Raw genomic sequence first — 25,330 nt, forward strand, 5'->3', positions numbered from 1 at the left:
TCCATTTCTCCAACTCAGCAAAATCTTTTTAGTCTCGGATTTTTAACTTTTGATGAGAGTTATTCTTTTTTTTTTAATTTTTTTATGTTTTTATTTTATTTTTGAGAGAGAGAGAGAGAGAGAGGCAGGGGAAAGGCAGAGAGAGAGGGAGCCACAGAATCTGAAGCAGGCTCCAGGCTCTGAGCTGTCAGCACAGAGTCCAACATAGGGCTCAAACTCATGGAACGTGAGATCATGCATGACCTGAGCTGAAGTTAGACGCTTAACCGACTGAGCCACCCAAGCGCCCCTGATGATTTACTTATTCTTAAATACTTCTCTCCTATATCATTTTTCAAAGACTTGATGAACTTTCCGGCCAGCACAAGGTCCCAAATAAAACCCTACAACAAACTGCTATGACCTTCACTGCAAGTTAGCATCAGTCAATTCAATCACTTCTTAAACACAAACCCAAAGCCTAGGCTTAATTCCTCTCTTCAGTGAGAGGGATGTGGGATTTTCAAAGTGGCTACTTAATGCAATGCCCATGTACCATGTCTAACGTGACACCGACATAGGACAATACCCCCTAATCTCTTCTATCCAAACCCCAAAGTTAAATGTATTTTCTAATCTAAAACTCCCTGTACATGCTCACTCTTAGTCCAATATAGATTTATCCCATTATATGTTTCCCAGAAAATAATAGAAGATAGTTGCGTAAAAAATGTGTTCTGGAATCAAGCAAACCTGATTTCTAATTCCAACTCTGCCAATTACTAACTGTGTGATTATAGGCAAGTTATTGAACCTCTCTAGGCCTATCTCATTGGTAAAATGGAGACTATAAAGATAAATTTTATGTATGCAAAACACGTGGGACAAAGCAGGTGGAACAATTTTTGACCAAAAGCAAGTGTTACTAAGAAACTGCAGTGGTCATTAGTATTAATGTTAAGCTTTATTTTTAAGATTTTGATAAAATCTTGGAGTTGAAACAACAGAAAAGTGAAACCCACCCACAGTTTTTACTGTGGATTCATCCACTTCCAACTGTAACCTTTGATTTGGAGGGGGTTGTTTGTTTGCATTGGCAATCCTCACTGGGAGCCAAAAAAGAAAAGGAGTTTCTGGATATAACAGGGAGTCTGCCACTTTTCATAGATACTCTCAGGATTCTTCAAATTGACTCGCTTTCTCTATTCTCTTCTTTCCAGCTCCATAGAGTTCTAGATAGAGATACCATGAACAGTTAAAAGATAGATTTGTCTTTTGAGACTGCATGTGCCCTATCCCTTTCAGTCTACCCACTTTATACAAATGAGTTGCCTTACAGAAATCACTCTGCACATAATTCCTATAGTTATAAATTTCACGTCCTAAAATTAAAAGGGCTTGTTTTCAGGGTATAAAAGTTGGCTGCTTCTTACCAGTTTTCTACTCAGCTACTTATACAGTTCAAAAAGACTTTTTTTGCATAATATCACTTCACTCTATATCCCAAAATTCTTATTAATTCTTAAACCATGCTGGAGGACCTGATTCTTTTCCTTACTGTATATCATAGATATCATTCCATATCAATGAATGAAGAATGATATCATCATTTTACTTTTTTTAATTTTTTAATGTTTATTTTTGAGGGAGAGACAAGACAGAGCATAAGCAGGGGAGGGGCAGAGAGTGAGGGAGACACAGAATCCAAACCAGGTTCCAGGCTCAGAGCTGTCAGCACAGAGTTCAACACAGGGCTTGAACTCACCAGCCATGAGATCATGACCTGAGCTGAAGTAGCTGAACTGACTGAGCCACTCAGGGGCCCCAATATCATCATTTTAAATAGAAATACAGTATTGTGTTTTTACCATGCATCATAATTAATTTAACCAATTCTTTCTTGTTATGCATTTAAGTTGTTTCTAAATTTTTATTACAATAAACAATATACTATAATAAGTAGTCCAATACATATGTATTTATGCCAATTTTTTATTATTCCCTTATAAAACTTATTCAAAGTAGAAGTAGAAAGAAAAAGAACAGATAGGATAAGGAAGAATGCAATTCACAATGCTGATACATTTTACCATATTTCCAGAAAGTCTGAGAACAATTTGCATCCTTATCAATATTGCATGAGAATGTCCACTTTGCTAAAACTTCACCAACACTAAGCATTATATTTTTTTTACCATTTGCCAATTCAATAAGTAAATTCTTGTACTTCTGGAAGATGTGTGAAGACTTATCTTTAATAATAGGGATTATTCATTCCTATGTCTCAAAAATTACTATATGTATTTTAGTCCCTTAGCAAAGTTAGTATTTAAAAAGCTAAAGTCAATTGATATAATTTTAAGCTCTCTGGTTCCCTCTAGAATGAAATGATTTCTTTTCAGTTATAGATTTCCTCTGTCTTGTTGACCACTGTATTAAATAATACCTAGAATATAACATTGCTAAATAAATATACATTGAATGAACGAAAACAATGAATTTGAATTAATCTATTAGAAAATGTGTCCCATGGAAGATAAAACATATATCTCATTAATCATAAGTATTAACAAGACTAATTGTTCAGCAAACTTTTAAACTGGGCATCAAACAGAGAAGCTTAAGGTATCTAATTAGAGGTGAACAGACTAAAGTCAGAACTGGGTAGCAAGAGACAAGGTTAGAAATAGTGGTCCACAATTTCACCAGAATCTAAATACAAAGCAGTTTTCAACTAGGCATAAGGAAAAACATACAGTATTCTGATAGTGATTTTAGATTTTCCTACCAGTGATTCCCTTCCTCTTCTCTTCCCTCTCCCTATCTCTGTCTCGGTCTCGGTCTTTCTCTTTCCCCTACCACAAGATGGCGATAGCCACTGTTGAACTCTTAGATCAGTTGCTGAGAACCTCTTTTCTCTAAAGGATAAAGCCAACTTTCCCTTAACTGAATTTTTATGTACCCCAGTACTGTTATTTTGGGAGAGTGATTCCTAACCCTACTTTGGGAAGAATTCCAGATATCTCGTCCAAATAATTCTCAGGAGCATAGTGGAAAAACTCTGAAAACTGTAATCAGTTTCTATTAATTTAAGAAAGAAGGACTATATAACAAAATCAAACACGTTAGGGCTTTACAACTTCAGAAATAAATGGATCCATAGAGTAGTAGTATGGCCTGTTTTTGTTAAGTCTAGTAAAGCAAGGATACTCGCTTGAACCAGGGGATATTTAGCCTTGGAAGAAAGACTTAGAAGCAGACTGACAGCAATCTTCAAATATGTGAATGAGTACTAGGAAGAAAAAAAAATTAACTCAATTTTTGGGTAATTCCAGTGGGAAATATCAAAAGCAGTGGCTGTATGTTACAGGGAGGCCGTCTAGCAACAGAGTGGCCTGCCTCCATTGATTCAACAAATATGTCAGGTTCTGCTAAGCACCAATGAACACCTGATCATTGCCCTGTATTCCAGCAGGAGAGTACGACTTCACGTTAACCATGTTTTGTATTAGCAAAAAGGAAAAAGAAAAGTTTCACTACAAATACAGTAGAAATTTAAATATGTAAAGATTGCCAGTACTTACTTTTCACCATTTACTAAAAGATTTTTACAGTTTTCAGTGTAAAATAATGGCATTAAAAATCATTTGCAAGTTTCTCAATATTTATTTTCAACTGAGTTAATACAGTAGATCATAAGAATGCCTATATAAGCCAAAATTCACTTCAAGTTTCTCCTTAGATGTCCCTTAGTGGATTTAAAGTCAGTGTTACTACAAGAGGAAATTCAGAGAATGGAAAAGTTTCAATAGTCTTTGTGTTTTGACTTCACTATAAGCTAGACCATATTCTAGAGGATAGATGTCCACTACACTGTTCAATATGGTAACCACTAGTTACCATGGCTATTATACATTTGAAATCAGGCTAGGAAGGACCTGAACTCTTAATTTTGTTTAATTTTAACTGATTTACATTTCAATAGCCATAATGTGGCTAGTGACTATCATATAAAACAGCAGAGTTCTAGAGATAGGAGGACAATAACATGTGTAAAGCAGAACCTTTCTAGAGAAAAGGAGATTTTAAAGAGAAGAGATTGGTGAGATTGCAGCCACAAGAAGAGAACTAACACACAGCTGTGTCTATGCAATTTCCCTCAGTCAAATTGAATTAAATCAGAGATGTATGGAAAAGGACTCTATATCCTGCTGTAGCCAAATGAGTAAGCTATATTCTGTATATGAAACAGCTTTCAAAAAGAGAATGATTAACTCCTTCTGCTTTCCTTAGATTTTTGCATTAAATTTCTTGCATACTAAATGACATCTTTTCTTACATTTTCAACTTTCTAAAAATATATCTTTAGAAATTAATTAGATTTAATGTAGTAAAGAGTTACAAGTAGAGTCTCATGTAAACATTCAGTAGAAAAAAGAGATATCAGAAAAAGTATCTTAAAGCTATACAAAACCATTGGCTGAGCCAACAACACAACCATTCTGGTGATTCCAGATAGAACCATAAATCTGATAACCTCAAGACGTAATCCCCACAGCAGAGGACACAAGGTTAATTGGCATGTAAAAAGAAAATAGAACTTCTATTTATATTTAACCTTTGTATTTAAAAAAAAGAAATTAAGCTTTACTAATTTAAGACTCAGATTGACATTAATGCTCTTACTCAGTCCACATACCATCGACCACAATACTGGTAAGTCACTGGAGGGATCCTGAAGGAATGCTAGGAATTCCATGACAGAAATATTGACAGTGGTTAACTGGTTTCTTCACTAGCTTTCAAATTTCAATGTATTACCATTTACAATTGACCATCTAAGTGTATTTACAGAGTATATTTTAAGTTGTAAAATATTTACAATTCTTCCTAATGAGATGGTATGTGACCTGGAAAACCTTTTCCCATACAAAGATTTTCTGGTTATCTCAAAGGGAACTACTGTTTCTAAACTCAAAGATTAGTTATGCATTACTCTTTAAAAACAAAAGAAAATGCCCCAAATTTGCTGACCTGCTCTACGATGACAAGTGGTTGTCAGTAGTGCCTATGCAGCAGGTACTTTCAAAAATATAAGCTGTTCCTTCAAAGGAAAAGTAACATTTTAATAATCCATGAGAAAGCCTTTTCAAATGAGCATTTTGAAAACGGGTACAGTATTTGGAAACATTTTCAGTGTTTTTGTTGCCAGAAACTATTAACACTCATTAACTGTATAAAGTTGGAAATAAAAGTGTCTAATCTGTTTGAAAATCTTCTTCACATAAGTTTGAGTGGACTTTTTAACATATTCCCTTAAAATTTTTAAATTCCAACTTTCCAAATAGTTTGTAAGGATCAACTGACATCAGGTTAGAGGAAAGACTACCAGCTGAATTTTGCAAAAACCTTTGTAAAGTTGGTAGATGGAACCGAAAAATGAACATTGTAATTTAGAAAACACAGTCAACAACTTATTTCTTTAATTTGGAATAACATATTCTTGTGAGGAATATTTTCAACAACCATGACAGACATTAAAACAAAGTAAAAAATAAACTGAACTTAGAGACCTCTGAATCACTGCATTACTAAGTATTAAACTTTTAAAAAATGATGAAGCATAATTGTGAATCAGTTCACTATTCTCGTTAAAGATATAATTTTATAATATATAATCTACATTAAAATATTTTTTTAATGTTCATTTATTTTTGAGAGAGACAGAGACAGAATGCGAGTGGGTTGGGGGCAGAGAGAGGGAGACACAGAAGCAGAAGCAGGCTCCAGGCTGTGAGCTGTCAGCACAGAGCCCGATGCAGGGCTCAAACTCAGTGAGATCATGACCTGAGCCGAAGTCAGATGCTCAACCGACTGAGCCACCCAGGCGCCCCCAAAATATTATTTTATCTTTATCTCAAACTAAGTTTTCTAATTTATGATATATAGAATATATAAATATAATAAAAGACTCATATACTTTGTAGATGAAAAATACACATATACTAATGGGCAGATACTTAAAAAGTTTTAAGGCTACCGTCCTACTTTAAATAATGATTAAAAAGTTTTTATAATGGAAATAAAGTAAAAGAAAGCTTTTAAAACAAAAATGAATATTGATTATTTTAATGTTTTTAAAAACTATTCTGTAAGAGAGTATTTTGTGTACTAAATGCAAACAATATGAAAATGGGCCAAGGATTATTTAAATGAACACTAACAACATGATCAAATCCCTACTGCAATGATCTTGTCACTTACAAAACAGCCAGAATAATCCTGCAATCCAGTTCAGGATGTCGGTTCAGATCCTGTTTTACTCTGCCCTTTGAAAAATACATAATGGCCTCCTAAGGGAACGTTTGGGTCCCTGTAAGGACCCAAACTCATTGAGAAATCAATTTCCTCATAAACCATCCCATGCCTTTCTAAAATGCTCCTGAGGCTTTTGTCATTGGTCACATGCCACTTGTCTGTTTCCAACATCCGACTCACTATTCTGGTTTAAGATACCCTGCAGGCTAAAAATTCAACACACCAGAAACATTTCAAAAGTGAAAAGTTTGCCTCAATATAACTAAAATGTGTGACTTCCACTAGTATTTGCAAGAAAAGAATGTGAAACATTGGCAAGATAAAAACCACAATAAACATGATGAGTATCTCTGTTTCTAATGATATGCATATTCATGAAGATAGGCCCCTACACCCTAGAAATATGAATCATGTTAAGTACTTCCCAAAATAAGCCAGTTTACACAGTGATCTTTGGGGTCCGCAACAGAAGACATGTGACAAGGAACAAAGGAGAGCCAGCGCAGATGAAAAATACCCTGAACAAGTGATTTTTCTTTGTTTTCCCAAGCAATAAAAACGTCAAGAGAAGCCAGATCCTAGTCTCCAACTCATATCAGTACAAGGAGGGACTGAAAGACTACTGGTAGTCCCTAGACTGAAGATGTGATGTGGAATGGTTGTAGGTGCCTAGAATGACAAGCATCAACTGAAGAATCTTAGAGAAGTCCAACACAACAGTGTGAAGAGGTCCACAGAGGCTGGTGCAATTCAGACTACCCACCAAGGACCTCATGGGCCAGGACACCAACATCTCCCACTCTCCATTCTAACACCTGAGCAGGGGAGAGAGTGAAGAGAGCCAGAGTCTAAGTCAAAATATGCATTTTGTACATTCAGTGTTTGTTGATATTATTTTTGATCATTAAGCCTCTTTCTACAACATTTTCAAATGAAATTCATAGAACTGTCCATTGTTTTATAGGACATGTTTTCCCAGTTTTTCCTATAGGAATCTAATAAATACAATGCTCCCGTATATAATGGGAGTTACACATTGCAACCTAATCTTTCTTAACCAGAACAGAGGATAATATTTTATCTTGAAATAACTTATTTGAAAACTTTAAAAAGACACAACACCCAGAAAATTAATAATCTTGGTGCAATGAAAATAAATCAACCTTCCAAAAGAAGAAAGAAGTTCTTCCAATATAACCATCTAATCAAACAGAAGTGCTAGGAGGAAAAAACAAACAAACAAAAAACTATACCAAGATTATTGGAGGCAAGCAGCAACTGTAACAAACTGAAAAGTAAATACCTCCTTGTTTGTAGACAGACTACTTATTTGAACCATCCAGGAACACCACTGAAACAAGGCTATACAGAAATGAGCCCATAGCCACACTACAACATCCATGCAGAAAAAAATTCCACCCTGGCTGAAAGACAAAGCTAAATAGCTATATGCTATTGGCATGGAGATAATAATCAAGCTAAAGATGTTCACCGACCAGTGATTGAAATTCCTATCTTTAGAAACGCCAGAATGAATCCAAAGGGAAGTGGAAACTCAGAAAAGTTCAAAAATCATGAGAACAAAGAGTGAAAGGAAGCAAAACGAGGACCCTAACTTCTATGAATTGGTAAGACCAACACCTTTCACTTACATAATTTGAGTCCCAATTTGGGGGTAAGGGGAGAGAAGGAAGTGAGGGCTGTGTGGAGGGTTGGCTATGTGAAGATGTACAGAAATGTGGGAGGGGGTATGGGAATATGCAGGAATGTACAGAGGATACTAAGGAAGTAGGAGTCACAGGGATATGGCAGGAATATGTGATGGATTTAGAGGGAGGTGAGGAGTTATGAGGATTTCTTGGGGTTTTAGTGGGTGGGAGGGTTGAGAGATATTGTGGTAGGGAGTATGGGGATCGGAGGAGGTATAGTATAGGTAGTGGGGATGTGTGAAACCGTGGAAGATTATTTGGGGAGTCGCGGGGTATGAGGGTATGGGAGTACATGGGTTGTATATGGCAGGATATGGGAAGGCTGCACATGGGAAGCATGCAATGGGCATATGTACATGCATGTACACCAGTGTACATGCCTGTGCACTTTTTTCTCTGTATAATGGCACAAATAAGCAATCACTGATAGTATCCTTCTGCTTTAAAATTTCTTACCTTAAGATTATACTACGTATTGAACCTGAAACTAATATAACACTGTATATTAACTCTACTGAAATTAAAATAAAATTAAAATTAAAAAATAAAGATCATGTAAGAAGGTAAAAAATGCACTACATAAAATCATCTTCACAAGAGCAAAAATTAAAATTGAAAATTTAAATTACTACATTTACAGCAATATCCCCTGTATTTTAAATAAGTTAAGCTGACTCTCCTCACAAATTCATGGACTCAAAGGTAGGACAGCCCAAGTATTCGTTTAAGATCAGGAATTTTATTGTACAGCTGTTTCCAGTATTTGGCGACCTGAGAGATAGATACTGAAAATGAAATCAGGATGTCATAGCATTTCTTCTCTGAAACTACAAAAGACAAGTAACAGTCTTATTTCCACATGTATGATCTCTAGGCCTATTCTTTACCAACCAGAGTCCCATGAAATCGAGCACAGATAGGAGCTGCAAACTGGAAAAACATACACAAGTATACATGTTTCATATCCAGGTCCCTGTATAGTTTTCTCCTTGTTCTCAAAAATTGCCCTGCCATACTTTATTGCTTTCCTACCAGATGGCCGCATGTCTGAATGTATAGCTTCTACGTTTCAACAATCATCACACTGCATAAAAATGTGCATAATCTGGTTGACCCCTCCTGGGATTTCTCACTTCATGGCTATTTTAATTGGAGCCCCATTCTGAAGAATAGGGTCAGACTTTAACTAAAGCAAAACTTCAGACATATTTTTAGCTTTAGCCAAATGAACAGTTATTCTGCACAACATTTTTTACCCCTCTTCCAGTTCATTTGGCAACATTCAGAACTGCATAGGAGATTTTTCTTTCCCAGTAAGATGTCTCTTGTTCACTTACCCATACAAATACAATATAATTCAAAAGTTATACATTTCCGAGCTTCTGATTTCAGAGGACTTTATCTTCATGTTCTTACCTCTGAATTGTTAAGGTGACATTTGTGAGTTCCTGAAAACCAGCCATCACTTGAACATTGGTCAATGTCCACTTTCTGAAGATTTATGTCAACTTTCATAACACCCCTTAAAAACAGAGAAAGATAAGAACAAATTAATCTGAGCCTTTACAATTTCTACCTCTGTGCTCCATCCCAGAAATCAGACAAATCAATGTAAGAGTGCACTAAAAATTTTCACATCGCCCACTCACATCCAACTAAAGTGTACCAAGTGAAGATAGGCACACAGTACAACAGAAAAAAACAAGTATTAGTTTTACTTAAGTCCCAAAGGCATGGACCCTGTATTGTTCACTGTTTTCAGCTCCCCATATAATGCCTGGCCCATAGAGGTGCTCAATAAATATTCAGTTGATTGACTGAATTCCTGACAGTTTTGCTCTGGACATGGTAGCAAAGTTGACTCTAAAAGAACAACTGCCCCCCAGTACCCCTTCTATTAAAGTAAACCAAAACAAGGCCTTCATCTCATTTCTTTCTCCCAATGCAGGGCCAGGGATAGGGAGATGGGGAGGGGAGGATAGCATCTCTTTCCTCTGATAGTCCACCACAAAGACTTTAAGCAGCTCTTCAGGTCTCCCAGTGCTCCAAACCAGAGATTTGCACCATCTACAGAAGTGCTGATTAGCAATTTTCTCCTCTTAACTCTGGAAACCAAAACACTGCATTTCACTTAGCCATTTGAGAAAAATCACTAAGAAAGAGAGCTCACAAATTCAGAGCCAAAAGCAAAACTGCAAAGAAAGCTCCAATTTTATCTAAAATTTTTCCATTTTCTCCAACCCATCTTCTTACATTTTCAGTTTGCTAAGATGAGCACTACTAGCAGCAGAAACATTTTTTTCCTACAGTGAACTGTCCCCACCTGCACTTCATTAAAATAAATATTCTATGTTCTGGGCCTTAAAGCTCAAAGCTTTGTAATGTCATTTCTCACAAACGTGAGCAAAGCAAAAACACATTTTCAAGGTCTCTTGTTCCCAATTTAAACTATTTTCATTATGACATTATTAAATATGTACAAATATCAAGTTAGGCTCAAACTCTTCATATCATAGTTCTTGTACCTACAAAAATACGCACAAAATTATGAAATAAATGCAAACAAAACTATCAATTCAACAAAATTTAAATTTAAAATATTAATTTAAAAACACCAATGATTACACTTGGCCAAACTAAATAGAATAGAATAGATATATATAGATCTATATCTATCTATATTATATGTATATATCTATATTATATCTATAATATCTATCTATATTATATATATATATAGAATAGATATAGAATATAGAATATTCTATTCTATCACCTACTCTATCACCTATTATGATTCATTTCTCTCTTTTCTCCTTTTAAACTATTGTGAAATCTTCCCACAAAGCAGTTTAATGTCATTTGGGCTTAATTTGGGGTGAATAAGTCACTTATGTTTTGTAAGGCTGCCTCTGATCTTTCCTTATTTACCTGAAACAAAGTACTACACTAAGTAGCGCTAACATGGTCAAAAGAGATAGAAAACAGAGACACCAAACCCTCTTGCTAGTATTTGGTTATCCAGATAACCCAGAACATGTGTAAATTAGTTTTTCAGAGGATCACTGAAATGAAAACCCAAAAATTATCATAGAAAACTTTCAAATCCTTCACAGAAACAAACTTCAATTTGCAAAAGACACAATTTGCAAGCTTGTGGACCATAATTCTATAACACAAATGGCTGTTCGTGTGATAAATTAATGAATTCCCAGGCAACCGAATGCCTTAGCCAGTTTCCTCCCTTGCTCTTTCAACAAATACTTATTTCTGGTATGAGCACACCACTATGAGAGATGACACGGAGGTGAACCACAAAGGCCCAAATATAATAATGTCAGAACGTTTAATGGAGAAACGATGGTAAATTCTGGGGGATCTGGGAAGTTATCATTTGGGGTATAGAAGGTATTCCATTAACATTTGTTCATTTTCTGATTGCCTTACTTGCAGGACTTTCACTAGAACTATGTTCCACATAGGTCATGCCAATCATGCTGGCCCACTGCAGGCTCCACTTCATGCTCTTTGAAAAACAATATATTCATTTTTTTCAACCATTCAGTAAGTATGTCGAGGCTTACTTTGGGCCAAAACTGTTCTTGGCTTTTGAAATGCAACAGAAAGGAGGGGGAAAAAAGTTCCTGCCTTCATGGAGCTTCACTGTAGTGTGGGTCATACTACAAAGTAAGAAGTGCGATTCCAAAAAAAGAAAAAGAAAAACTTCCAGCAAGTCAGTGGAATGATTAGGTTTTTGATTTTGTTTTTTTTAAAGAGTGGACAGGAGACTTCTAATTCAACCAGTGACTCAAGGTATCATTACAGCAGGTTCATACCACACTCTCCATTACCAGTCAACTGTCAATGACACAAAATATCCCCCTGAGCTACTACTGTCTAGTATATCTTGGTATTCTGCCAGGAATGGCTTATTTAGAATACATCTGTAAGTAGTAAACTAATAAAAACTATACATTTTTATTTGTTCCACATCTGTCAGTAATAACGAGGTCAGGTTTTCCTCAACTATCTGGCTACACTGATTTTAGTTACAAGATAGTGCACATCTTCCCACTCAGGAACATTGGCCACTTTAAGATTCCGGGAGGCTGCAATTACTCTGGTCCCTTCAAAGGGAAACTGGCTTAAGAAATAGGGATCTTAATCACTGAGAGTTTTCCCTCTTAATTCTAGGTTCATATGCAAGAACCAAAAGTCACCGCAGACCGTAAACAGCTCACGAAGCTTTCCGGGGTTTGTGCAAAACCACCAAAGGTAATGAGTCGTGCGTTTACCAGCTGGGAATTCAGTGCTGACTCATCTTCATTAGCGCCGCTGTGCTGCCTTGGTGCCTGGAGACCTACAAAGCCCTCGGGGAGGTGCCGTTGACTTCCTGCAGGGGCAGTGGAAGTTTGGGGGACTAGGTGGGAAAAGAACGCTCGCTGGGTGGGAAAAGGTATCCTGCCGAAAACCACGCAGAGGCAAAACCACCCACTAGCTACCCTGAGCCCACAGAGGGTGGGCCGGGCTAAGAGCCCAGCAGCCCCTGAGCGGTGCATCCCCTAAGCGCATGCCTCCTGGGGGCGGAAGTGCTGCTCCCACATCCGGTGAGCGGGTGCCTCTGGGAAGCTCTGGGATTGTGTAAGTGGCTGCAGTTCCCTGGTGTGGGGTCTGGAAAGCAAGGGCCAAAAAAGCCAGGTGAGTGGCCTCCAGAGAAGAAAATATTGTAAATTATATCTCCCAACACCTGGGTGTTCAGCTGAGCTGCAGACCAGCATTTTTCTCTACCTGACACCTGAAATGCCACAAGCCTAAAATGGGATTCGTCCTCCACCCAAATTTGCAGTTGCCCCCATGTTCTTTTTTCCATGAATGGCTTCCATCCTTCCAATTATCCGAGTCGATAATCTGTTGCAAAACCCCCAAATCAAAACAATTGCCAAGTTCCCTAGATTGTACTGCCTGAATGCTTCTTGCATCTTAACCCTTCCCCTCCTTTTCTGCTACCACTGCCTTGGTTCAGGTCTTCATCTCTCACAAGGCTAAAAACATTTTACAATAGCTTACTGATTTGGTCCTACCTCCTATTGCTCCAGGTAAAGATACTGGTTTGTAGGTGCTGATGTTTATTTTGTTTAGGGTCCTTCTTTAACAAACACGTGGAAAATCATGAACACATGTATCACAATATGACCTTTGGCCCCATATCTTTGTGTTTTAACTGCTGGGTGGGTAGCAAGATCATTACCAGAAGCTATTCGTATACCAGGATGGCTAGCAATAACTTAGCTATACGTAAATGTAACTACAAACTACTTTAATATAGATAAATAATCCTGAACTTCCCCTTAGCTGGTTCCCAAAATGCCCACAGCCTAGGGAAAATGTAATAGAAGCAAGTTACAGTAGTAAGAGACCCTTGCAGTTAAAATATCCTCCTTTTAAAAATTTTACAGAAAACAGTTGACCACAAAACTCATTGTTAGTGCTCATTCCAGGACATTAGAAGGTTTCCACACAAGCAAAGGGCACTAGAGCTTAAGCATCACACTGTGCTGTCCTTGCAATCTTTGAAATATGTCAATCTGGGGCACCTGGGTGGCTCAGTAGTTTAGCCACGACTTCAGCTCAGGTCATGATCTTCCCGTTCACGTGTTCAAGCCCCGTGTTGGGCTCTGTGCTGACAGCTCCTAGCCTGGAGCCTGCTTTGGATTCTGTCTCTTCCTCTCTCTCTCTCTCTCTGCTCCTCCCCCATTCACACTGTCTCTCTGTCTCTCTCTCTCAAAAATAAATATTTTTAAGAAGTAAAAAAAAATTAGCAATATGTCAATCTGATCCTAACAATTCTCTGCTTAAAATCAATTATTTCCCACTGTCCTAAAGAATAAAATCCAAGCTCTTCGGTATAACATTATATTCAGGCCCCTGCTACTATTCATGTTTCCATCCACTCTTCTGCATACATTCTTTGTTTCAGACAATTCACAACTACATGTGGGTCCTTAAAAATTCATGTTGTCTCAGAAAGCCATTCTTTTATACATGCCTTTATACCTGAAGTCCCTTTGCCTAAACTATGCTCTACCTATCATAATTCCTACTTGACTCCTTTCTAAAGCCTTCCATGAACTCCAAATCTGATTTAGAAGCTACTTCCCCTCTTTCTCTCTCTCAAAAAACAATTAATTAAAAAAAATTTTAACTCTCTCTCAAAATTAAATAAACATTAAAAATTTTTTAAGAAAAAAACAAAAAACAGGGATGCCTGGATGGCTCAGTCGTTTTAGTGTCCGACTTCGGCTCAGGTCATAATCTCACAATTCGTGAGTTCCAGCCCCACATCGGACTCTGTGCTGACAGCTCAGAGCCTGGAGCCTGCTTCAGATTCTATGTCTCCCTCTCTCTTTGCTCCTCCCCTGCTCATGCTCTGTCTCTCTCTCTCTCAAAAATAAATAAACATTAAAAAAAATTTTTTTAGAAGCTACTTCTCTCTTCTCCCCATAATACACTGTGGTTACCTTCTTCATATTTTAATGATCTGTTTTTCCCACCAGACTAAAATTTCCATAGTCCATACCTTTGTAATATTTCCCCTAAGTCCTGTGTGTGTGTGTGTGTGTGTGTGTGTGTGTGTGTGTACATACCACATCTTTATCCATTCATCAGTCAGTGGACATTTGGGTTCTTTCCATAATTTGGCTATTGTTGATAATGCTGCTATAAACATTAGTATTTCTGTATTCTTTGGGTAAATACATAAAAAAGAATGAAATCTTGCCATTTGCTACAACAACATGGATGGAGCTAGAGAGTATTAGGCTAAGCAAAATAAGTCAGTCAGAGACTTCACTCGTATGTGGAATTTAAGAAACAATTTCACTCGTATGTGGAATACGATTTCACTCGTATGTGGAATTTAAGAAACAAAATAAACAAACATGAGGGGGAAAAAAGAGGAAAACCAAGAAACAGACTCTTAACTATAGACAACAAATTGATGTTTACCACAGGGGACATGTGTGGGGGGATGGGTTAAATAGGTGATGGGGATTAAGGAGGGCACCTGTTGTGATGAGCACTGGGTGTTGTATGTAAGTGTTGAAGCACTAAATTCTGTACCTGAAACCAATATTAAACTGTATATTAACTAACTGGAACGTAAATGAAAACTTAAAAAGAAATTTCCCCTGTCTCCTCAATCAGCCCACCCCAAATATTAACCTTGAAGAAACTGCAGATGCTAGAAAGAAGCCAGAAGTAGTAACAATGATGCCCTCCCCGCAAAGAGAATACCCAAGCAAACTGAAAACTATGATGAACTACTATGGGTGAGTGGACGGAAAGAAAGACTGGATAGGTTGAAGGAAAGTTTTTAAATTCTGCTTTTGCTTCCTCCTCTAGTACCTTGGACAACAATTTCCTGCTCCATTACTACCAAAAAATTGACACCAACAGCCCAGATAGTCAATATTGATGGGAGTACAGGGAAGAAGTTCTGCCAAAAACGATGATACAGATGCTGGTAGACCAGCTGCCATCAGTCGTCTATCCTAACGACCAGAACAAAATCTGGTGGCTAGAAGTGGCTTGCTGACATAACAAAAACCTAAAACACGTGGCTCTGGCTTTAGCATCAGGCAGCGGCAGAAGCTGGAAGGCTTTCAAAGAGATGGCTAATAAAAGCGGGAATATGTGGCTAAGTCTTTTAAGACTTTGAAGACATTGTGTTTTAAGACAATGAGGAAAATGGTATCGGAGGCAGAGGAAAAAGGAACTGTTGGTACATAGTATGTGGAAAGTTTGGCAACACTGTCACCTGTGAATAATTGAACTTGTAGATCTACCTAAGGAAGTTTCTAGGCCAAATGCAGAAAGTACTACCTGGGTTTTTTTTGGCTATGATAGATACAAAAAGAAAAACATGGACTAAAGGAGGAACTGCTTAGTTTTGGTTTGGGCTTTTAAAAGTTTGTAACTGTGGTAAAATATACATAACACAAAATTTACCATCTTAACATGTTAAAAGTGTGCCGTTCAGTAGTGTTAAGTCCATTTGTATTGTTGTGCAACCAATCTCCAGAACTCTTTTCATCTTGCAAAATTACAACTCTCTACCCTTTAAACAATAATTTTCATTCCCGGCTCTGCCTAACCCCTAGAGTAAAACCATTATTCTTTTTTTATATCCCTAAAAATTTGACTATTCTGGGTACCCCATACAGTTGGAATCAGACAGTGTTTGTCTTTTTGTGGCTGGCTTATTTCACTCAGTTTAATGTACTCAGGGCTCATCCATGTTGTAGCAGGTTTCAGAATTTCCTTTATTTTTACATTTATTTATTTTTGAGAGACAGAGAGAGACAGAGCACAAGTGGGGGAGGGGCAGAGATAGAAGGAGACACAGAATCCAAAGCAGGCTCCAGGCTCTGAACTGTCAGCACAGAGCCCTATGCGGGGCTTGAACTCACAAACTGTGAGATCATGACCTGAGCCGAAGTTGGATGCTCAAACGACTGAGCCACCCAGGCGCCCCTCCTTCCTTTTTAATGGAAGAGTATTACAGTGTGTTTATACACTGTGTTTTGTTAATTCATTCATTTGTTGATAGACAATGAGTTGTTTCCACTTTTTTGGTTGTGAATAATGCCACTATGGAGCTATTTAGTTTTTGAGTAAAATTTAGAAAAAATATCAGAGAGCCAGAATTGGGGGGAGGGGGCGGGGGGAAATATTGCAAAAATCTCTTCTAGCAAAAGATTCTTGGAATATTAAATGGCTTCAGAGCAAAGAACCACTTTAGGGGAGCATCTGTAAAATCCTTCATTAAGACGTCAGAAAGATGTAAGGTGGTGTTTCATAGAACCTTTCAGCTAGACTAAAGGACTCCAAATGGTCTTCCAGGTATGCCTCATAGACACTCTCTGTTAAGCAATAGGGATTCTAAGATTTTTAAGGCTTTATTGCACAATAGCCACAGGGCCCAAGATAGAAAATTGCCTATCTTAAAAAGATTTAAAAATCTGGCTTCTGTCTAATAGAGTGAGACCCAGTAAGATTCATAGAAAACCCAGAACATTCTTCAATGAATAGCATAAGTAGGAGTACTGTCATTCTAAATTAAAAAGAAAAGAAACAGTACAAAATAAAGATACTTCCTCCTCCCCACACTTCCGTGGACAAGAAGGAAGCCAAGAAAGCCATTCAGTTGAAAACTTAGTCAATTTCTTAGGGAAGAGGAAGGATGGTTCAGAGGACAGATTCAAGAGCTCAGAGGTAAAGGCTGAACCTTCAGAGAATTATTCCCAGGGAGCAGGGTAATCAAGGAATTGGTGATATGCGTTGAAGTGGATTTCAAAATTGCCATGATCTAGTAGCTGCTATGTGTAACCTGTCCCCCTGTTTTTTTTTAACTGGAGTGTTATTGTAGTTGTGCTATCCCTTACCATCATCATATAGTAAGGGAGGATAATGGGAAAAGGAGACAGATAATATTTCTTTATAGGTCTTCAGATTCAGAGGTAGTATACTTGAGGGACCATACACATGAAGACTCATGCTCATCTAGACTTCATTCAAATGGCTTAATCCTGACTTTAAGACAATACCACAATGAGATGAGACTTTGGGCGAGAGGGGTGTGAAGGGGGTAAGTATATTCTGCATATAGGAAGCCTAGCTATCCTGAAATTATCCTGCCATGAGGAAATACAAGATGCCAGGTGAAGTGAATATGGAGAGAGAGTGTACCAAGAAGTTCCCGTACATACACCAGCTACTTGAAACATTTCAGCCCAGTTGTCAAGTATGTCTTAGAAGTGGATCCTCCAGCCCCAGCGACTCCAACTGATACCACATACATCAGAAACAGACCACCCAGCCAAGTCCTTCCCAAATTTGTGACCCACAGAACTGTGAAAAAAAGAAAATATTTGTTTTATGCCCCTAGGTTTTACAATACATTTGTTATCCAGAAACAGGTAACTGGAAGATCTACCGAATATAGATGTCTTATATTGGTAAAAGGAACAGTAGATTAAGAAGATATAGCCATCAAGAACATATGTGCACCTGAGTGTGTATGCACATATGTGTGTATTTTTATGAATAACGTATATAACTTAAGGCAGAAATAAATTGTTCAACAATTGTAATCAGAAATTTTCACATACCTCTCTGAGAAACTGATAGGTCAAACAAAAAGCAGCAATGTTAGCAAGTATCTAAATATTATAATTAGTAGAGTTAAGCTGTTAGGCATCTATAGAACTCTTTGCATGACAGATAATTCACTTTCTGTTTTAACATTCACAAAATATTTACCAAATATTTATCGAAAATAAACCAGAGGTTATATTTCAAAGGGAACCTCAAATTCCAAAGGACCAGTGCCTTATACATTATAACATTATGTCCTTGAATCATAATGCATTAAATTATGAATTACATGTCTTAAAAGGCTACCTTTAACGCATCTCATATGTTTGAAAAATAAAAGCAAATTACTAAATAACCCTTAGTTTTAAAGATAAATTAATAAATACTCAGTATTGAGTAGCAATGAAAACACTACAGATAAAGAAACTGTGGAACATCGATAAAAATAAAACTGGGGGCACCTGGGTGGCTCAGTCAGTTAAGCGTCCAACTTTGGCTCAGGTCATGATCTCACAGTTTGTGAATTCAAGCCCCGTGTTGGGCTCTGTGCTGACAGCTCAGAGCCTGGAGCCTGCTTCAGATTCTGTCTCTGTCTCTCTGCCCCTCCCCTACTCACTCTCTGTCCCTCTGTCTCTCTCTCAAATATAAAAAATAAAACATTTTTTTTAAACGTTTAAAAAAAAAGGGGGGGCGCCTGGGTGGCTCAGTCGGTTGAGCGTCCGACTTCGGCTCAGGTCATGATCTCACAGTTCGTGGGTTCGAGCCCCGCATCAGGCTCTGTGCTGATCTCTTGCTCAGAGCCTGGAGCCTGCTTCGGATTCTGTGTCCTCTCTCTCTACACCTCCCCTGCTCACGCTCTGTCTCTCTCTCTCTCTCTCTCTCTCTCTCAAAAATAAATACATGTAAAAAAAAAATTTTTTTTAATGTTAAAAAAATAAAAATAAAAAATAAAACTGGAAGGAAATTTTGTTGCTTTAAATACTATACACTTATAAGGAAACAAGATTTTTTTTTAAATCTAAATATTTAATTCAAGGTGGAAGTCAGCCACATTTGGAGCTATTTCAGCAAAAAAATAAAAATGACAATATTGGATTCAACCCCCAAAATCAATATCTATAAGTCCATGCTGAAATAAGTGATTAAATTAAAAAGTGAGGAAAAAGGGAAAACTCTGTTTCAAAAGAATTCCAATCCATAAATTTAGAAAAAATTAGGGAAATAGAAAATCATCATTGGAATACCACATAAACAATTGTTGCAGGCAAGACCTACTGATAAATCCTAAAATTAGTGGGAAAAACTTTAAAAGGAAACAGTATATTTTAATAACTTCAGAGCATCTCCCCCCAAACATTCATTACTATCTTGGTATTAATGTGCACCCAAAGTTCTTTGATACTACTCTCTCCATGAACAGGAAACTACTTCACCTCTCCTTGGTGGGCTTAATTTAGTAATTCACTTAAAAAAAGGGGAAAATAGTAACTTTAGCATAGAGAAAGCTGGCAAACTATGTGTCTTCATATGGTCTCCACATTAACCAAGTGATCAAGGCTAACATCACCTATACTGAAACATATTGGTGTTATGTATTCTGTGATATGATGCAATGAGAAAGACAGTTTCTGTCTATTGTATTCTTCTCCAAAGTCCATAATGTCAGTCCAATCATGACAAACCATCAGACAAATCCAAACTGAAAGACACTGAACAACATACCATGCCAGCACTCTTCAAAAGTGTCAACAAATGGTTCATAACATGAGAAGTATCTTTAAAGGACAAGGAAAGACCCAGAAATTATCACAGATTGGAGGAAACTAGGGAAACATGACAACTAAATGGTATGTTAGTTTGCTAAGGCTACTATAACAAAGTACCACAGATTGGGTGGCTTAAACAACAGAAATTTATTTTCTCATAATTCTGAAGTCTAGAAGTCCAAGATCAAGGTGTCAGCAGGGTTGGTTTCTTCTGAGGCCTCTCTCTTTGTCTTGTAGATGACCATCTTCTCTCTGTATCTTCATGTGGTCTTCCCTTTTTGCATGCCTATGTCCTAATTTCTTCTTCTTATAAGGAGATCAGTCATATTGGATTAAGGCCCATCCTAATGACCTCATTTTAACTTAATTACCTCTTTAAGGATCTTGTCTCTAAATACAGTCACATTATGAGGCATGGGGGGCATTAGGACAATCAAGATATGAGTTTTTGGGAAACACAATTCAGCCTATAACATATGGTATCCTGTTTTGGATCCTGGAAGAGAAATGGGACATTAGTGGAAAAACTGAGGAAATCTGATTAAGATATGTTGTTTAATTAATAGTGTTGTACTAACATTACTTTCTTAGTTTTGATAATTTTGCCCTGGTTACATAGATGTTAACGTTATCGGAAGTTGAGTGAAGGGTATGTGGGAACTGTCTATACGATCTTTTCTAATCTTCTTAAAGTCTAAAATTATCTCAAAATAGTTAAAACTTTTCAGTTATTAAAAAAAACTAAAGTTCTTTAAAAAGATAAGAGATTCAAGTGTTTAAAAGAAAATATGCAAATAAAAAGTAGGCAAATGAAAAATAAAAGGAATGTTTTGTTTTTTTTTTTCTTTTTTTTTTTTTCAACTTTTTTTAAATTTATTTTTGGGGCAGAGAGAGACAGAGCATGAACAGGGGAGGGGCAGAGAGAGAGGGAGACACAGAATCGGAAACAGGCTCCAGGCTCCGAGCCATCAGCCCAGAGCCTGACGCGGGGCTCGAACTCACGGACCGCGAGATCGTGACCTGGCTGAAGTCGGACGCTTAACCGACTGCGCCACCCAGGCGCCCCAAAAGGAATGTTTTTAAAAACTGTTATGATTAATGATTCTCTAATAAACTTTTAAAAACTAGAGTTAATGGATAAAGGATACATTGGTAGAAAATATAAAATGGCAAACTTGCCCCAAGAAGGAGTATAAAACTTAATAGGACAATAAGCATAAAAAATTGAAATCTTTCACTTCTCAGAAAAGCTTCAGGCTTCTGTTTTGTCTATGAGTTCTACCAAACTTTTAAGGAACAGTTCTTATATCTTTACAAGATATAACAAATTAAAAGTATAACAAATTAAAATATAACAAATACAATGCATTTTATATGATTTTGATTCCAAAATACATGAGAATAATACCATATATATATATATATGGTATATATATGTATATATATATGTATACATATATACATGTATACATGTATACATGTATATATGTATACATATATACATATATATATATACCATATATATGTACCATATATATATATATACATATATATACGTGTATATATATATATATACATATATATACGTGTATATATATGTATATATATATATATATATCCATTTTAACTACATGTAGATCCAAGAATCCTAAGGGAAATATTGGCTAAACAAATGTTAAAATATCTTAAAATAATTATACATCATGATCCACTGGAGTATATCTCAAGAATGAAAGGATGTTTTAACATCAGAAAACGTATCAATGAGGTGAGATTACAGCAGAATAAGTGGACCATAGACTTGCCTCATCCCATGAATGCAACTAGATAACTATCAGATCACCTTAAATATCCCAGAGATTGACCTGAAGACTGGCAGAGCAAACTCCACAACTAAAGGTAGAAGAGGCCACATTGAAGAAGGTAGGAAGTATGGAGATGGGGTTTGGGAGAGAAGCAGATTGTGGCTGCTGCAATGGGGATGGAGTGGTCTTGGAGAAGGATGAGAGACAGACTAGCACACGGGGGAGTGAATGGCAAAACGAATCCTCATAGCAATTGGCTTAGAAGGAGGGAGAGTCTAAATTTCATGACTTCTGGCAACGAGGAGGTGTTTAAAGCCTAGAGTTTTAAAGGTTAGCAGGCTTGGCTGCTTTAAAAACCTTTAAAGGTTATAGAGCTTGGAGGGCACTGCTCTATACATCTATACAAGGAAGTCAAACAACCCATGGACACACAGCATGGGAAGAGTAACCTGAAGAGTGCCTGGGGCACAAGTGTGGGGAGGTTATTTGTTCATCTCAGAGTGAAACCTAGAGAGACAGTATTCATGGAGAGACCCCTCCAGGAGCAAAATAATTGGCTGGTGTCATTTCTCTCCTTTGCCCCTCCATATAAGCACAGGACCAGCCACCAGTGAGAACTAGTGCAGCTCTGACACTACTTATATTGCTTATACCAAGCCCTTTCCCATCATGCTCAATGATACTGCCCTTCCCAATCATGCTTGCTTTCATCCCAGTGCAGCGGAACTTCTCCCTCAGAGCAGCCCAGATCCCTGCAAACACCACAACTCCCATTGTGGGAGTTTTGCAGAGCCTCAGTTACTGTGGCAGTGGCAACAGTCTCATTTCACAAACATACCAGAGCACACCTAGTTAAAACATGCTACATTCAGGCCAGGAACCAAACACTGCCCACAACAGGCAAAGATAGCCTCTGTAGACAACTGGACTGAAGGATAAAGGTAGGAAACAAAAAAGTAGAAATGAATACTTCTGTAAAAAAATCAGTCAAGGAACTCACAAAATAAAAGGATATAAATTATTAAAATAGACACATAAAGCATGGGGAGGGGACAAGAAAATAATTGATTCAAAATTAAGTGAACATCACCTTAATACAGATTGTTATATGCAGAAGAGGCTTTATATAAACCTACTGGTACTGATATATCAAAAACCACTAAAAAAATATGCAAAGAATAAAGAAATCCAAATATATCAGTAAAGGAAATCAGCAAACCATTAAAGAGAGAAAGACAAGAAAGGATCAGAGAAAATCTTCAGAAATGACTACAAAATAAGCAATAAAATTATAATAAATGCATATCTATCAATAATTACTTTGAATATAAATGGACTGAACACTCCAATCAAAAAACATAGGGTGAGAGAATGGATAAAATAACAAGGCCCATCTATGTGTTGCCTATAAGAGACATTTTCGGCCTAAAGCCATCTGCAGGTTGAAAGTGAGTAGATGGAGAAATAAGTATCATGCAAATGAATATCAAAAAAAGCTAGAATAACAATACTTCTATCAGACAAAACAGACTTTAAAACAAAGATTGTAACAAGAGACAAAGAAAGACACTATATAATAATAAAGGGGACAACCCAACAAGAAGATATAACAATTGTAAATATTCATGCACCCAACATAGAAGCACCCAAATACATAAAACAGTTAATAACAAATATAAAGGAAGTAATCGATAATATTACAATGATAGTAGGGGACTTTAATACCCCACTTATATCAATGGAGAGATCATCTAAACAGAAAATCAATAAGGAAGCAATGGCTTTGAATGACACACTGGACCAGATAGATTTAACAGATATGTTCAGAACATTACATCCTAAGACAACAGAATACACATTCTCTTCAAATGCGTGAAGAACATTCTCCAGAATAGATCACATATTAGCCCTGACAAATTCAAAAAAATCGAAGTCATACCATGTGTCTTTTCTGACCACAATGCTATGAAACTAGAAGTCAACCACAAGAAAAAATCTGGAAAGACCACAAATACGTGGAGGTAAAATAATATGCTGCTACACAATGAATAGGTCAACCAGGAAATAAAAGAAGACATTAAAAAGTACATGGAAACAAATGAAAGTGAAAACACAATGGTCCAAAACCTTTGGGATGCAGCAAAAGCAGTTCTAAAAGGGAAGTTCATAGCAATATAGGTCTACCTCAAACAATAAAAATCAAGCAATAAAAATCTCAAATAAACAACCTAACTTTACACTTAAAGGATCTAGAAAAAGAACAACAAAGAACTCTTTACTATCAGAAGGAAGGAAATGATAAAGATTAGAGAAGAAATAAATGATATAGAAACTAAAAAATTAAATTATAAAGTAGAACAGATTAATGAAACCAGGAGCTGGTTCTTTGAAAAAAATCAGTAAAATTGACACCTCTAGCCAGACTTATCAAGAAAAAAAGAGAAAAGACTCAAACACAATCACAAACAAGAGAGGAGAAATAACAACCAACATCACAGAAATATAAGAGAATATTATGAAAAAATATATGCCAACAAATTGGACAATCTAGAAGAAATGGATAAATTCCTAGAAACATATAAACTACCAAAACTGAAACAGGAAGAAATAAAAAAATTGAATAGATTGATAACCAACAAAGAAATTGAATCATTAATCAAAAAACTCTCAACATACAAAAGTCCAGGACCAGAATGCTTCATAGATGGATTCTACTAAACATTTAAAAAAGTTAACACCTATTCTTCTCAAACTATTCCCGAAATAGAAAAGGAAGGAAAACTTCCAAATTCATTCTATGAGGCTAGCATTACCCTGATACCAAAACCAAGTAAAGATGCGACAAATAAAAAAGAACTACAGGCCAATATCTCTGATTTCTAAAAATCCTCAACAAAATACTAGCAAACTGAATTCAACAAGTCATTTAAAAAACCATTCTCCACAATCAAATGGGATTTATTTCTGGGTATCAATGGTGGTTCAATATTCAGAAATCAGTCAACATGATACATCACATCAATAAGAGAAAGGATAAAAACCATATGATCATTTCAATAGATGCAGAAAAAAAACATTTGACAAAGTACAACATCCATTCATGATAAAAACTCTCAACAAAGTAGGTTTAGAGGGAACATACCTCAACATAATGAAGACCATATATGAAAAACCCACAGCTAACATCACCCTCAATGCAGAAAAACAGACAATTTCCCCTAAGGTCAGGAACAAGACAAGGATGTCCACTCTTGTCGCTTTAATTCAACATAGTACTGGAAGTCCTAGCCACATCAATCAGACAACAAAAAGAAATAAAAGGCATCCAATTTGGTAAGGAAGAAGTAAAACTTTTAGTCTTTGCAGAAGACATGATAATATATATAGAAAACCTTAAAGGCTCCACCAAAAACCTGCTAGAACTGATAAGTATTTTTAAAATATCTATACTACCCAAAGCAATATATAGGTTTAATGCAATCTCTATCAAAATACTAACAGCATTTTTCACAGAATGAGAACAAACAATTCTAAAATGTATATGGAACCACAAAGACCCCACATAGCCAAAGCAATCTTGAAAAAGAAAAGCAAATTC

At 36.7% G+C, this 25,330-nt stretch overlaps 1 protein-coding gene across 1 annotated transcript in view; it reads right to left on the reverse strand.

Annotated features, from left to right (window-relative positions):
* Positions 1-25,330, reverse strand: part of GPR158 (G protein-coupled receptor 158) — a 417,620-nt gene that overhangs the window by 370,601 nt on the left and 21,689 nt on the right. Inside the window, exon 2 of the mRNA XM_019432597.2 lies at positions 9,423-9,528. Within this exon, the coding sequence (XP_019288142.1) occupies positions 9,423-9,528 (106 nt within the window). The remainder of the gene's footprint in view (positions 1-9,422; positions 9,529-25,330) is intronic.

The sequence above is a fragment of the Panthera pardus genome, unplaced genomic scaffold (assembly GCF_024362965.1).
Source record: "Panthera pardus isolate Hobbes unplaced genomic scaffold, ASM2436296v1 HiC_scaffold_6, whole genome shotgun sequence".
In the NCBI taxonomy this organism is placed as follows: domain Eukaryota; kingdom Metazoa; phylum Chordata; class Mammalia; order Carnivora; family Felidae; genus Panthera; species Panthera pardus.